The sequence below is a fragment of the Lepisma saccharinum genome, chromosome 1 (assembly GCF_977018435.1).
Source record: "Lepisma saccharinum chromosome 1, izLepSacc3.1, whole genome shotgun sequence".
NCBI lineage: Eukaryota > Metazoa > Arthropoda > Insecta > Zygentoma > Lepismatidae > Lepisma > Lepisma saccharinum.
Genome location: NC_139229.1, coordinates 94,838,766 through 94,854,511, shown reverse-complemented (window position 1 = coordinate 94,854,511; position 15,746 = coordinate 94,838,766). Strand labels below are relative to the sequence as shown.

Here is a 15,746-nt window from a genome sequence, read left to right as displayed (position 1 = left end):
AATTGACATAAGGAAATTCGCATTTGTGTGCACGATTACATCGGTTCAGTTGCGTGACACTTTTTTTTATCTGCATAGTGCAACACTAGCGCATAGATTTCGTATTCCTTTCATTCATAAATTCGCCTTCTATCGTCGTTACGTCATAACTAGAATCATAGGCGTAACTTGGTGGAGACAAGGGAAGCACTTGCCCCCTCAAAATTTTGAGGTTTGTGTAAAAAATTTACAAGTTAAGGATACTTTTGTTAACATCCTGAGACCCGAGGAGCTAAGTAATAAATAATAATATTTGTGACTTCGCAAATGGAACAGTTACTTAGAAAATTATCCTGGACACTATTTTTATGAGATGAAAAACTTTTAGACTCTACCCCCCCCCCAATAAAAAGTTAAGCCTGAAGTTCGTACCTGGCACCCCCCAAAGTACAAAGTATAATACAATCCATTCATTCAATCTCTATACTGCTATTGACCTTGTTCTACTATTCATGAATGAATTTACCGAACTTGTAATGCATTTTATTCATTGTATACAACAGAAGAGAAGAAGGTTAGTCGTCCAATTCGGAATCTAAAGAAAAGGACCAATTAACGATTCCACAAGGATATGAAATTCCATTCAGTCAAAGGGTGATTTGATGTTCATTAAGAAACTGACAGAAATCAAATGCATACTTTATAGTTCCAAGCACATATGATCCTGAAAACTGATCTAAAGAATAGGAAGGGGAAAGAAACCATAACGAAATTTAGTTCCCCGCTCCTGAAATGAAATATTTGTTTTGCAATCAAACATCCAGAGTAGAGCCATTTTTCTTACTTACACCTTTCCCACGGAAATACCACCCATTGCATATGGAATATTTATCAATTCAAATCTTTGGAAGTAGCAATTTACTTGTAAGGTTATGTAAAAGTAATAGTTACTTTTTAGTAACGCTGAGGCTTACTTTCTCAAACGGTTAACTGAAACTTTTTGGGTTAAGTAGCTGAAATTATTACTTTTTAAAAAAATAATTTTCCATTCTCTGTTCACAGGTGACGCTCTTCCACTGGGACATTCCTCAAGTACTTCAACAAGATGGCGGATGGTTGAAAGAGAGCACCGTGGACCATTTTGAGAAATATGCAGATTTCTGCTTCAGAACCTTTGGTGATAAGGTAAATCACAGCTAAGATGTGCTAAAATAAACGAGTTTCAAGTAAAATAGGAATACGTCAGACTGATGCATGATAGTTTTGTTTTTCTTATCTAATGTAACCTGTCTACAAAAAAAGTTCTAACGTTTGTTTAGTGACGCATTACAGATAGATAAAGGAAATAGGGGGAGAGACAAAGATGGACAATTTGAGGAGAAAGATAAAGAAGGAATAGAAAGAAAGAGGAAGAAGAGTAAAGAGAGGATGAAAAATATAAGAGGAAATAAAAAGAGGAGAGCAAAGAGAAAAGGGGAAAAGAAGAAGGAAGGAAAGGAGAATGAAAGACAAATTAAACAGGAAAGAGGAAAGTAAAGAGAAAGTAAAGAGAAAATGGAAAAAGAAGGAGGAGGAAAGATAGGAGAAAGACAAATAAAACAGGAAAGGAGAAAGAAAAGGGAAAAGGAGGAAAAAATAGAAAGGCAAAGAAAAGAGGAGAAAAGGGGGAAGGAAAGAGAAAAGATGGAAGGAAAAAGAGAAAAGAAAATGGAGAGATGAAACTGGATTTAAGTTTGAAAATAAAAAGCAACGAAAAATGTGTGAGAGGATCTCGCTAGATTAATGTTTACACAGAAAAAAATGATTAGTTTATCAAAATACGTATGGTTAAACGTTTTGGTAATCAAACAAAAATTTGGGTAGCCTTTTCGAAATTTCGTAACTTTGACCAGATATTTTGGTTACTAACTTACTTTTTCAGAACTGATTCTGGGGAACCTATTTAAACAAATGTAAATGGTTCTGGTGAACCTATTTAAACAAGTTTGGTTGCCTGAAACTATATTTTGCTTATTCCAATCCAGTGGGGTGCCCAATGGGGTTCGGTGGTGGTCATAACCTCCCCCTTTGGCTCAGAATTCCTGAAAAAAAAAAAAGAACGCCAAGGCAGAAAAAGATGGCAAAATGAGGGCTACCTACTAAAAAGTATACATAATCCCCTCCCTTTCGAAAATTCTGGTCATGCCACTGTTCAAAACTAACATTTTTCTCTGTGTACCAACTTAGACCGCCGCAATGGAATTATAACCTATCGTCTCATTTTTGTGCATGTGTTAAACCACGGTATTTAATTTCCAGGTGAAATACTGGGTCACTCTCAACGAGCCGAGGATATTTTCAGTGATGGGATACGAGAAGGGGTTGTTTGCCCCCGGGGTGAAGAACCCAGGCGAGGATTGCTACCGAGTTGGCCACAACTGGCTGCTGGCTCACGGAAGATCTTGGCATCTCTACGACAAGGAGTATCGCCCAACTCAGAACGGTAAGACCAGTTATTGAAGGTTATTCTTGATGCATGCGTGATAAGTAGAGCCCGGATTTGTATGTAATTACACATTCTATTCTTTCTAGATACATGCCTTGAGCAGGAAAATGTCAACGAATTACATAACTGACATGATTTTGCATAGTTTTATGTTACATATTTGCCAGGATATTACATATTTGCTAATTTACTTTACATAAATCAACATATTTCGGTATTTTTTTCCTATCTTGATCCTTTTCCCTATATTTTCCATGTCTGAAACATTATGAAGAAAATTTGTATATCATGTGGTGTCATATTTTCTAATCAATGAGATGCAAAGTGCTTACGGTCACCTACAATTGACTGCCAAGTCGAAAGACAGGCTGAAGAAAAAAAAATACGGGAACTGTTATTTATTGAAAGATGCGGGAGTTTCTCCCCCTCCCCTTTCTGGCTATATATTTTCATTTCGCTTTTAGGTTTAGGCAAAGCACCTAGAAGCTTGGCATCGGTGGACAACAAAGCTCCTTTCCTGAACGTAGCGACACAATATGTTCCCTTGTACAAAAAGTACAAAACTAGCTATATATTTTCATTCGATTGTTCTTTCTGTTGCTTCTTTTTACAATTTGTGTGGAAAGTTACAAAGAGCTCTCTTACGTATTTACATATTATACAATAATTTGCGATGTGAAAAGTAATTAATAGTTGACAAAGTTCGATTCTTAAATATGTACACGTTGCTGTGCTTTTTTGCGTTTATAAATTTGATACAAATTTTAATATGAACAACTTATGTCCTTCAAATTATGTTCAATATGTTCAAATAAAATAAATATCTAGCAGAATTCTTGAAATTGCTTGGATACTCGATTGTTATTAATATTACATATTCTTTGATACTACATATTTAGCTACATATCCTTTTGATAATACATATTTAGGTACATCTTTTATCAATTATTGTTACATATTTATTTACATATTTTGTACTTTGGTATTACATAAAAATCCGGGGTCTAGTGATAAGCACTAAAGCTAAATCCATGAAAATAGTCCAGTCAAGGTCACGCCGCCCACCTATAGTGTTGCCAATAAGCAGCAATTTCAACCGACGTAATCAACCGCATATGTCCAACGCGCAAAGTGTCGACTGAGTAACTTAGTAGTATGGCAACCGTGGAGGGCCAGGGGTGTGGAGGAGGCAAGGGCAAGCTCCGACCTTGACTGGTCTATTTTCGTGGAGAGAGCAATAGCTTACGTAGGATTTTGTTTTCTGAGAACGAGACAGACATTTACAACTCGAGACGAAACTTCGCAGTCTCTCGGTCTCACCATCAATAGGCTATGCCCAGCAGCAAATCCTGTATCATTCGCAAAGTAATTATTGTTAAATAATATTCATTCAATACACATAGAGTTGAAATAGACAGCAATAGACATGCATGCCGACCTTATCTCTCTTGCATACACAGTCGCTCGTACTGAAGGGCTCCTTTGTACCGGTGTTTCATATTTGAGGGCAGGCACGTATCTAGAAATATGTTTCGGGGGGGGAGGGAGGGTTGCGAACCAAGTGTCTCAAAATAATAATAGTAATAATAATTATGTTTAAACAAAAATAATTATTATATTAAACTAATTAAAATATTCAAATTAATTAATAGGTAAAAGGGACGGTATAAGAATAGTAATATAACAGCATTATTCATTATCTAGCTTACGTGTACTTAGGGTCGGCAAAATTTGTACAAAAAACTGCCCTGGCAAGAAAATTAATGTCAAATAGATAAAGAATTGAATAGTTATTAAATATAATAAAGGTTGTTAGATCCGTTGACGAAAAGTAAAGTTCCTAGTGATATTTTGTGAATGTTACGTTATAAGTAGTAACAAATCTTGTATAAATCTACTTTGCCACTGTCATTCAAAGTAGTATGATTACAATATATAATCCTTGCCTTCCAATAAGTTTGGCGGAAATATATAAACATCCATTAAAGAACAAGTATATTTTCATTATTTAATTTTAGTTATTTTGTTATTTGATTATTTAATTTTTGTAATTAGTAAGTCTTTCGGGGGGTCCGAACCTCCTGGACCCCCCTAAATACGTCCTTGTTGAGGGGTTACAAATATTTATTGCAAGTAAAGTATTGAACTTACGTTAATGAAACCAGTCCAGAACGAACGAAGAACTCAGTTTTTTTTAACACCTACAAATGTTTAATGTATGCACCACTGTTGACACGGCACCAGTGATGTGCGTCTACGCGTAAACAACGATAGTCTACATTCTACACGTAGACTATTATATATACGTAGATAACGTAATCTATGTAAACAATATGGCGAAAGGTGATAACTTAGCAAAGGGCACCGTGGAAGTATAACAAAATTATATTGCGTATCAGTTGCTGATGTGTTCATACTCTTCCTTCCAATTTTGAACAATTTCTCACCTAGGAAGGAACCTAATAGCCTATATGAACTATTCTAGTGTTTTATGGGTAAAAGACCACTCTTGCCTCACGACTGCCATCTGTTGTTGTTTTTTGCATTATATTTATCTTCTTCCATAGTAGATAATAGAAGAGAAGAGAAATTTTGTTGTAAATAGGATTCTTTTCATTTTATTGGGAACAAGTATAGTTGAAAATTTCACTTTCATGAAACCCTTGAAAATTAATTTTAATACACTTTAGATTGTTTACGTAGTCTATGTAAACTACAACCCAATGTAATCTACGCGTAGATTACATGTAGACAACGCATGTAGACGTAAATAAAAGCAAATATATCGAATGAAACTATCGACATCAAAGATTTCGATATCGAGGAAAGCAATAGCTTTCATATCGAAACAGACGATCGTAAATGTCGACTGGAGAAATAACGGTCTAAAACCGTGAATTTCATCTGCCATCCAACTAACGTAAAAAAGACCATGACCGTTCTTAAAGTATTTACTAGTTGCCTTAATTAATGTAATTTCAAGGACTCTGTCTTCGAAATATATATTTATGGTGCACTCAACTGTAATTTATAATAATTATCTATCCTTGTGCATAAGACATTTGAGTTTAAATAAAACGCGGTTGCGCCCTTTTCGTAAATTAACAGGAAGACTGTTAAAATTTTCACGGTAGAATTGATGGTAATTTCTAACGCGTTCTTTTGAAGTACGTAGATATCGATTTAGTACTACTCCAACCGACACCGCTATAGTCCTGGTATTCCCAAATTTCCGACTCGTCTCTTTTCTTTTTTACTGGTGCAAAGAGAAAGAAAAAGGAAACAGTTAACAATTACAGATCAACTCTACAGAAAAAGATAAGATGAAAAATGGTACTTACCACAATCTGGTCTAGTTCTTCCGTCGTTCTTACTAGAGTATTGCTTGGTGCATCTTTCTAACTTGCGCAGTGTGGGAATTAAAGGTGGGGGATCAGGGACCCTCCCCCTTTCACCCGCAACACGTCCCTGGCCATCGAACCGTGCGAAAAAGCCCTAAACATTTTGTTGTGCAACCTACTTTATATGTCTACAGCGAAATACTGATCATGTAAATACTTCATTTATTGTCGAAAAATTTATTAGTATATCTTCTCTTCAGACGATACTTGTGCTATTACTCTACACAGGGTAAGACGTCAGTGGCCAGAAATGAAAGCGTTGAATTCGACTATAAGTCCATAGGTACACAAGCTCAATCTCAAAATTACGATATTTCCCAACATCTTTAATTTCGGACACACTTTGAATACAGGCCGCTTCTGTGGACGGTAGCACTTTAAGTGGTCGACTTTCGAATCGCCAGGGTTCGAATCCTGGGCATGGGTGTACTTTGTGGATGTCCCTTCACAAATTTCATTTAATCATCCCTCATCCTCATGATCGTAATTAACAAAAAGTGGCAGAAAAAGCAAAGCTAAATAACAAAAATAGAAATGAAAATAAATTTCGAAAAAAGTACAAACACGAAAAAGTTAAAGAGAGGAGGAGAATAATAATATATAAATACCAAGCAATAACAGTCATCTTTCTCTCCATTAAAAAAAATATATGCTGGACGATTGATGGTGGGTGCTAACTGTTTGGAGAAGTTTGTGCATAAAGATCCACGTATATGTTTTGTTCTAATAATTATTACGTGTATTCCGAACAAGAGTGGATCTCAAATGCATTTTGTCGCTTCGGTGACAGTGCTGAACTGACGATCTCGCCACCGACGTCAAATGTTCAAGTCCTGAGTGTTTCTTTGCGAGTTCATCAGTTTCACCTAATCATTGATTATTCATTATTGTTTATATCAGCGATCAGTCTAAAGAAAAGCGACGTAAACAGGAAAAATACCAAATGGTGTGCATTTTCTGCTTCCAACTGAATCGGCAATGGTTTGCACCTGCCCCCTCCCCCAAAACAAAACGTTTAATTCGCATACAGCAATTCGCGTATTGTCACGCTGCTGACGGCTGCCTGGCCGCTAGGTAAAGCGAACAAGACATTATCAGCCACTGCCGCCATCGGCACTCATCGCGAGTTAACAAATACGTTGCGGTGGATATGTTCGACCTATCGCTGGAAAGAAGAGGACATCATAGTATTCAGGCAAATATACAGAAAATAATGCACTTACCTTATACATCTGGTTGACCTGTGTCTACGGACGGAAGTACGCTGTTGCGGCACCAAAAATCTTACATTAACTCGGCGAGAATGAGGTCAAATCCAACTCGTCATTCCTTTTGGCGAACAAGTGGCAGTTTCCTACAGTCAAATGTACTTTCTTAAGATTTTCATGTCCTCTCTGCATCGGCTTAATATGAACAAAATTTTGATCGAAGAAGGGACAAAGGGGCCAAGTTCCGATTGTTTAATTCCGAACTAATCATGGTACGTAAGCCCCGCTACAGGTTAAGTTTGCAGCAACTTTTCGCATATAATAGACCCAAACGTGCACACAGAATGTAGTTCTGCTGCAATACTGACGATTTTCTCACTGTCTGTGATATGAACAGCTCGGCAGTTGAGGCAAGACTTGCATGGGAAATGCTGAGCGCCATTCTCGCGTGATTTAATACATAAAATCTGCTGCAAACTTAACCTGTCGCGGGGCTTAGACCTCTTTTAGGTGGTTCAATTTATATTCAGAAGCTCAGTGATAACTTGTGCGTTTTCTAGAGAACTATTTTCCCCCTTCCTTACATTGCTATACGATTTTTATTTGTGAGCAGCCAGTCTTGGATACGGACCTCTGTTGACATCTCCTTCACGTGTCTGGGGTATTATGTCCCTAAATGATGTCGTGTTCCGTTAGGTGGGTCACGTTTAGGGGTTTTAGCATTAAAATAACGTCCCTAAATGCTTCAAAAACCTGATAACGTAATATCGCGTCTCAAGCACGAAATCCCCCTCGAGCCTCAAATGAAAATCCTCTGGAACTCAGTATTTGAGACAACTGCAGACCAAGAACTGCTGAGAAGGGCGTCGCGTAAGATACTTTTTAAATCATAGTACGACTCCGGTAAATAATACATACTGAAGCTTTTAACTGTGCTAATTAGTTTGTCCAAACTTCGAACTTACTTCCACAATCGTTTCCAGTGTTCAAAGTCACTTTCTATTACTCTTATAAAACTTGCAAAAAGTCATTCGACATTCAGAACTATTATCAGAGAGAGACACGTTTATATATTACTAAAACAACGCAACAGCGCATTCAACCCGTCTAACTTCCACGTAAAATTTCAGAGATCAGAAGCGGTTCAATTAACTAGTGGCAACTTTCACGACAAATAGCAGAAGTTACAAGCAAGACAGCAAATATTCTGCTTCAGAGCCTTATGCTGCGTAAAATCTTCTTCCTTCAGAAACACCAAAGGTCAAACAGATCTTTCGCACAAAATCAGGGTCACTGTCACTCCACACCGTACACAGCCTAACACCAAGGCCTAACACTACCACGATGCGATACGAACAATGAGACAAATTCTGCTATGCACCGTCCTACCGAAAGGGTCTTCCTCTCCGCACAAAAGTTTTGCTACATTGTGTTCTGACGTCAGACAAGGAATGCCTACGAGGTTAAGTTAGGCCTATTACGTTAGATTCAATTAGCATAAATACAACGAAAAATTATTATTTTATTATTTAGTCTAAGAGAACTAAACCTAGCTAGCCTAACCTGACAACGTGGGCATCTAGTCACGTCCCGTGACGTCAGAACACAAAGTGCTCATGTGTTGTGCAATAAGTGAGACCACTACCGAAAACAGCACTTTCGATGCTCAACTTTCTGTACAATGCCCTACCATGCTGTAGGTGGCGTCCGTGTCGAGTCTGGAAAATTAAATCGCTGCATGAGAACGATTTTAGGGGGAAACACCGATAAACTTTATGTTTCCGTTGCTTTTTTGCCACTTTTAGCTAATCGTGACGATGGAAATGAATGGTGATAAGGTGAAGTAGATAAAGAGACAATCACAAACATATATGGAGACACAACGCAAGTCCCGCAAACGTGGCTGTATAAAGAAATAATGGATGGCGTTCAACTTAGGAGCCCAAAGATAGTAAAAATTCTAATAGTTATAGTTTAATTGTTACTGCTTATTAATTATCAATAAATACTTTTGAAATATAATCAATAAAATTTTCCCTCTTCACAATTTGGATCTAAACATTGGTTTCTTGTACATTAATTATATTAATCATAACAGCATTATTTTTACATTTAACTTTGGTATTTTTGAAACTACTATATGATTGTGTATGTGATAATATAATGTCATAACTTTTTCAACAAATGTAGTTCTTTGACCAAATTTGAGATGATATTTGTTTGGTTTATAATTGGTGAAACGAAGGGCACCCGCAGAGAAGGGTCAGAGGGGCACTTATCCCCCCTGAGATATCTGAAAAAATTTACATACTTCGGATGGTGAAATTGAAATTTGAAAACATGGATGATGGGTACCATGAAAGAGAACAGATTAAGTGGTTTCTGTTTAGTTTTGTATTTGCATCGTGAAGAATACAAAAAAGACAAAGAACCAACCGTTCATCAAAAAGTGATAGATGTTTATGGAAAGGAAGCAAGTTTCTATTTAAATTCGTGTATGGACTTGACAATAATAATAATTATTATTATTTCCGTAAACATGTGATACATAGGCACAGAAAAAGTCCAGAGTATCAAGTGAAGTATTAATTTGATTTGATTTGATTTACTTTATTTTACTTCGCGTTTTGTGCCTCTTGGCTAATTTGCGAAGATGGGGATGAGTGATGAAATGATGAAATTGATGAATGGACATCCACAAACAACCAAGCCCGACCGGGATTCGAACCCGGGACCCTTGGCGTCGCAGCGCGATGTGCTAACCACTCGGCCACAGGGTCGGGCAAGTGAAGTATTAAGAGTGTCTACAAATAGTTTACAATGTATGACTGTTAAGAATCTGGCATGTCCTAAAAATATTACATAAAATTTATCATACACAAAAGGAGATATTACTATGTAGAATTTCATACATGAAGGCATGTATGGTATAAACAGTATAAAATGATAAATTAAAAGTTAAGGGAAATAATAATGGATAAATATGGCACAATTAAATAACTATAGGAATTTTTAATTAATGTCTACTCCTCCTGTATTTTCCATAAATTCAGTTAGTGATTAGGTATTTTCAATTCAATCTCAAGTTTGAAATCTGTAAAAGAAATAATAATAATAATAACAAAGGTAAAATAGAGGTTTTAATGACTGAAGAGCAAGATATGGAATATTACTCTGGCTCCCAGTAGAGTAGAGTAGAGATGATTCTGCAATTCAATTTGCTCTCAAAACGATGGTTCGTGTACAGTGGTGGAAAAAAGTTCTTCCCCATAAGACTTTAATGGCAGTAAATAATGCCGGAAGGGTAGGCAACACACATTGCACCATTAGGTGATCGGGTGATTCTGTCTGTCTCAAGAGCAACTCGTCTTTCGTGCAAAAGCCAACAGGCACAGGAAATGTAGGAAAGTCACGTGACTTGTCAGGTGGAATGTTATTCTTCAGAAATTCGCCTTTTCTCAAGCCAGGTCGCAGAACCGACAAGAGCTACAAATTATATCTCCGAAAATGATTCCCCTAAAAACGTTGAACGACACGCTCAAACAATTCTTGCCTTAATTACTGTATGTGCCGCAGTAGCACAGTCGTTAGGGCGTTTTATTACCATGCGAGAGATCTGGGTTCGATCCCCGACGGGTGATAATCGGAATTTTGTCCACCTGTTCAAGCTGCTTCGGTGCCCACCCAGCGTCGTATAAAGTGGGTACCTGGAGGAAACTCTGGGGAAGGGGGGGGGGGGTAAGGCGGCCAGGAGCGTGGTGCTGATCACATCATTCCCACCTTCGGCCTGATGAAGAAAGCGTTGGGCCCCAACTCCACTAACTCCACACCCCCTATACGCCTTCATGGCTTGGTGCAAAGCACAAGGTAGGACTTTGCTTTTTAATTTACTATACATCCCAATTTTGTCGTAACAAAACTTCCCAATCTCTACGTGGGCTTTCTTCCAAGTTCCGTAGGGATGTGAATAGGCTCCAATATTTCTTGACACAATTCATACATGTTATATTTCCTTATAAGAACAACAGCCGATATATTTTGTGTGCGTGTGTGTAGGGGGGAGGGGGGTATAATCCAAACATGTGAGGTGATCCTTTTCCCACTACTCACTCCATTCTCAGAAATAAATCTCAATTCCACACACTGAATATGCAGCACTTTCTACATCTTAGCATGCAAATATCTACATAGTAGCAAAGTAATGTGTGGAGAGAGAAAAATTAACGATTTGTAACGGCACTCTGGAAATTTTTTAGTTTATTTTTTTTCAATTTGAACTGACATTCATAACATTCATTAACAATCCCAATTTTGACAAACGAATAGCTTAGTCGTTCTGCTACTTTCAATTCTTCATTATCGTAGTCACCGTAACTCTCTCTCTCTCTCTCTCTCTCTCTCTCTCTCTCTCTCTCTCTCTCTCTCTCTCATCCTTCCCGATGGCGCTGTAGTAGAGGAGTCGCCTTGTAATCAAGGATTCCCCGGTTCGATACCCGGTGGAGACACAGTGGTTAGGATCCCACTTTAAACTGTAGATGCAGTCTCGATTAACCTCTGGGTGCATAACGTGGACTTAAAATAGCAAATGAAAATAAAAATAAAAATCACCGTAACTCTATACAAAGCCAGAGGATTCATTTTTGAAACCTGTTGAGGCTTAGATGTAGCATTGCATTCGTATCATTACCCATCATCTTCATCGTCGCGATTATCGCAAGAGGTAAAAATGCGACACAAAATAACCCAAACAGAAGCTTGGAATCAATCTGAATATTGGTTACGTTGGATACGTGGTAGAATTGTTTTAAATATCACTTCCTGTGATGTAATAGGGTTTTTGATTAGAGACCATTTGTATAATACATATCATTGCTGCGAACAATAAGTAGTTTCACGTTCACCACACTCTTCGGTTGTTTAGAAATCGTAAGGAAGAAGGATCTCTGAATTTCCGCTTTCACGTGTCAATGAAACTTTAAAATAAGTTCAGTGTAGGTCACAAAAGAGATTTACATATTGTTATGATATCTTTCAAACACCACGAAATCTAATTCCAATAGAATACGATACTACTCCTTACGTTCCTGTAAATGTTCACCATTAGTCTGGCGAAAAAAAGTAACGAAGATTTCCGTATTTCCTTGAGGAAAGATAAGGCGTCTGCTTGTAGGAAGCAAGCACCAACTGCTTCGATCAATGACCTTCACTGCCAGAGTGACTCACAGCTGGCCTTCCCTCGTTCCAGTGTGCGTATGAAACAGGTATTTTATTTCGTTCGTTCCAATCCACAGTTATATCAAGCTATCATTCTAATATTTTCGTAAAATATGTAGTAAACAAGTTGTATACATTATGGTCTTCCAGTGTGTTGTTGCCTCCTGCTATTTACACGTGGGAGATGGGGGTGTTGTAAACATTTCTGAACCCAAAGGTCGAACACGAAGGAAAAGTTGTGTAAGCATTGGAGGCAATAACAAGGTAATAGAAGTTGAAGGTTGATTGATTGATTGATTGATTTAGTTTATTTTACTTCGCGTTTTGTGCCTCTTGGCTAATTTGCGAAGATGGGGATGAGTGATGAAATGATGAAATTGATGAATGGACATTCACAAACAACCAAGCCCGACCGGAATTCGAACCCGGGACCCTTTAGAAGTTGAAGGAAATGCTGGAATGAATTATATCAGAAATTGAGTAAAAACTGTTCTCATCACGCATAGGGCTATCAGATCGCTCTTCAGCGGAGAGTAAGACAAATTGTCTCAAAATGTTGGACACGAACGTATTTACTATGACATCTTAGCATATAACAAGAGTATGACATCTTCAGTTCAAAAATTAATGTTTAAGTGAACGGTTGAGTTCAAAATTCCTCAACTGCTAATTAATAGCACGGCTGTATGTGATTTCAACTTGTGTATGTAAGACAGAACGTTTTTCGTCGATGTGGGGCCAGGAAGAGAAAACAATCCATAAATTCGGGAAGGAAAAAATTCACAATTTCGTAAACAAAGTCTCGAAGTTCTTGTTTATTAATATGTAAAAAACTACTATACACTGGGAAAAAACAGAATTGTGTGCCTTATTTCTCCAATAAGGAGAGTAATTACTTGTTACTTCGAACAAATTACCGACACTTATATCGATAAAACTTCACAAAGTAAGCATTTTTATACATATATCCGGACTTTTCCGGATCTAGAAAATCGTGAAGTAATTTCTGAGCTTTTCCGAACATCCAGTAGCAACTATGCACACTCTTTGATTTAAGCATACTTCTCCAAGGAACCACATTATCTTAGACTCGCCTCAGTTTTTCTGTTTCTCCATCTAATTTGAAGTTACGTGATGCCCAAAATACGTATAAGGCATTTGAGATTTCTTTCAAATTCCTTCCGGAGGCCAGACACAACTATAAAATGTAGGACACGTCCGGAAATAAGAATGATTCTTATAAGTCTTTTTATTTTTTTATTTAGCGTCGTTTTTCTTTCACCTCTTGCTAATCGCGACGACGAGGATGAGTGATATGATGCAATTGATGAAGGGGCACTAACAAAGAACACCCACACGCACGACGGGATTCGAACCCAGGACATCGGACATCGTAGCGCACTGTGCTAACCACTCCGTCACGGACGGAATTCTTATAGCCCTAATCGTTCCTCAAGCATTTTTCCTATCTTTAACTACACACGAAACATAAAGAACAATCTAAATAAACAGGTACCAGTTCACACTCTAACCGTAAAAAAAACATATGCACGCGAAAATGCAAAATAATATTTATTTTTAGGTAGTTGTGATTTATTATTGTATATTAAAGAAATATATTAGTGATAAAATGACGGAATTAGAGGAACATCTCCAATGAAACACTCATGCCTTATGGATATTTGTATTTCTTGCCGAACAAGGTTCCGAGTTGACTTCCGACCAAAATGGGTCCATTGTGTATGTTCATTCATGTCTTTAATGTAATCATAAATCGGCGTCATGAATAATTTAACTTCTGAGGAAGAAAACTGAGGTAATTACTAATAAAAACAATAACAAAACAAATTTGATCTTAAAGCCCTGGCTTTGCGCTACATCTTCCATCACGGGGATCATATGCGTGCGCCCAGGGGGCCCAGGGGGAGAGCAAATGCCCCCCTAATCATGGACGTCTGCAGATTTTTTCCACGAAGAGACAAGCAAGGTATTTTTCCATGGGGCATATTACCCCGATAATTGTGTTGCATTATCGCATTCCTGCATCCTCATTATAATAATTAATGTAAATTATTATGACTGAAATCAAATTATACATGTGAAAACGTACTTTTTGGTTGACATTCGTTTTCTAAGGGAAAGATGTGTCAATCCTTGCCCCCCTTCCAGACATCTATGCCCCTATATTATTATATTTTCACCTAGAAATTTATGATAGATGAATCCTATCGCCGTTATTAAACTATATTATACTCTTAAAGAAAATTAAGTATTTTCAAGCCGATGAAAGTTCAAAGCAACTACGGGGGAAGGGGGTGCAGTGGCGAAACCACAGCCCCCCACAACCTTGAACGGGAATCAATTTTAGGGGCAAACATGGAAGTAAAGCAAAGCAAGAGTAGCAGAATCTAAGAGTAGCAGGACAAAAGGATACTCAAGATGGATTTTGTTTTCACGTCTTTCTTGCATTATTTCTTCCAGACTGCCAAGAGCACCTGCGGAGGGGGGGGGGGGGACAGAGCTGCAATTGCCCCCTTGATTTCAAATTTTATACAAATATAAATACCTTTTGTAAAATGTTCTTGCTCGCTTCGCTCGCAATGTGTGCTTTTTTTGCAGTCTAGTCAAGTTCAGAGCCGTAGCTAGGGGTCGACGGGAGTTAACCCTTGACGCCAAACGATCTAAATGAAAAAAATTGTAAAAGAGAATAATATGGCGCTCCATGAATTTTTTTCCCCATATTAAATCGACATTGTTTTCATTTTGCAAAAATTTAGATCTGAAAATTTATTGGTCGCTTCGCTCGCAATTTGTTTTCTGTAATGCATTTTAAATTACCGAGGAGAGAAGTACTGCTGCTAAAAGGTTTTCTCTTAAGTGCATGAACAATTGTTTGGAGGAAAAGGAACGCGCACATTTGAGAGACAATTTATATGATTTTTACTGTTGGTATATAAGTATATATATATATATGTGTGTGTGTGTGTGTGTGTGTGTTGTATATATATATGTATGTATGTATTTATATGTGTGTGTGGGGCGGGGGGAGGGGTGTATATATAAACACACCCATCAATGCAATAAAATTTAAACAAGTGAGATGAAATTACGTTATTCTTTTCCGGCCTGAACTATCATCAAGGCTATGCCCCCTAATCAGAGAGTCTGCGCACGCCTATGACGGGGACTGACACTTTACGTAGGAGTAGACACGCTTCGTACAATTTGATGATATCGCGATTACGTAATGGATGTGCAGCCACTTAACTGAACCCCCCAAAATTCACATTTTATTACTAAATTCTAAATTAGCATAATATCACATAGTTTACCTATTCATACCTTTGGTGCACTTTGTGGATTGTGCATTAATCAACATCAGGTTAATCGTGGCAGGCAAAGTGGAGGGAAAATGACAATGAAACACAACGAGGCCCTTGGTTCCCAATTAATGAAACT

At 37.6% G+C, this 15,746-nt stretch overlaps 1 protein-coding gene across 5 annotated transcripts in view; it reads left to right on the top strand.

Annotated features, from left to right (window-relative positions):
- Positions 1–15,746, top strand: part of LOC145998349 (myrosinase 1-like) — a 55,457-nt gene that overhangs the window by 26,714 nt on the left and 12,997 nt on the right. For all 5 annotated transcript variants that reach the window (XM_083134756.1, XM_083134769.1, XM_083134774.1 and 2 more), the window contains exons 5-6: positions 1,042–1,164; positions 2,278–2,461. In XM_083134756.1, the coding sequence (XP_082990882.1) occupies positions 1,042–1,164; positions 2,278–2,461 (307 nt within the window). The remainder of the gene's footprint in view (positions 1–1,041; positions 1,165–2,277; positions 2,462–15,746) is intronic.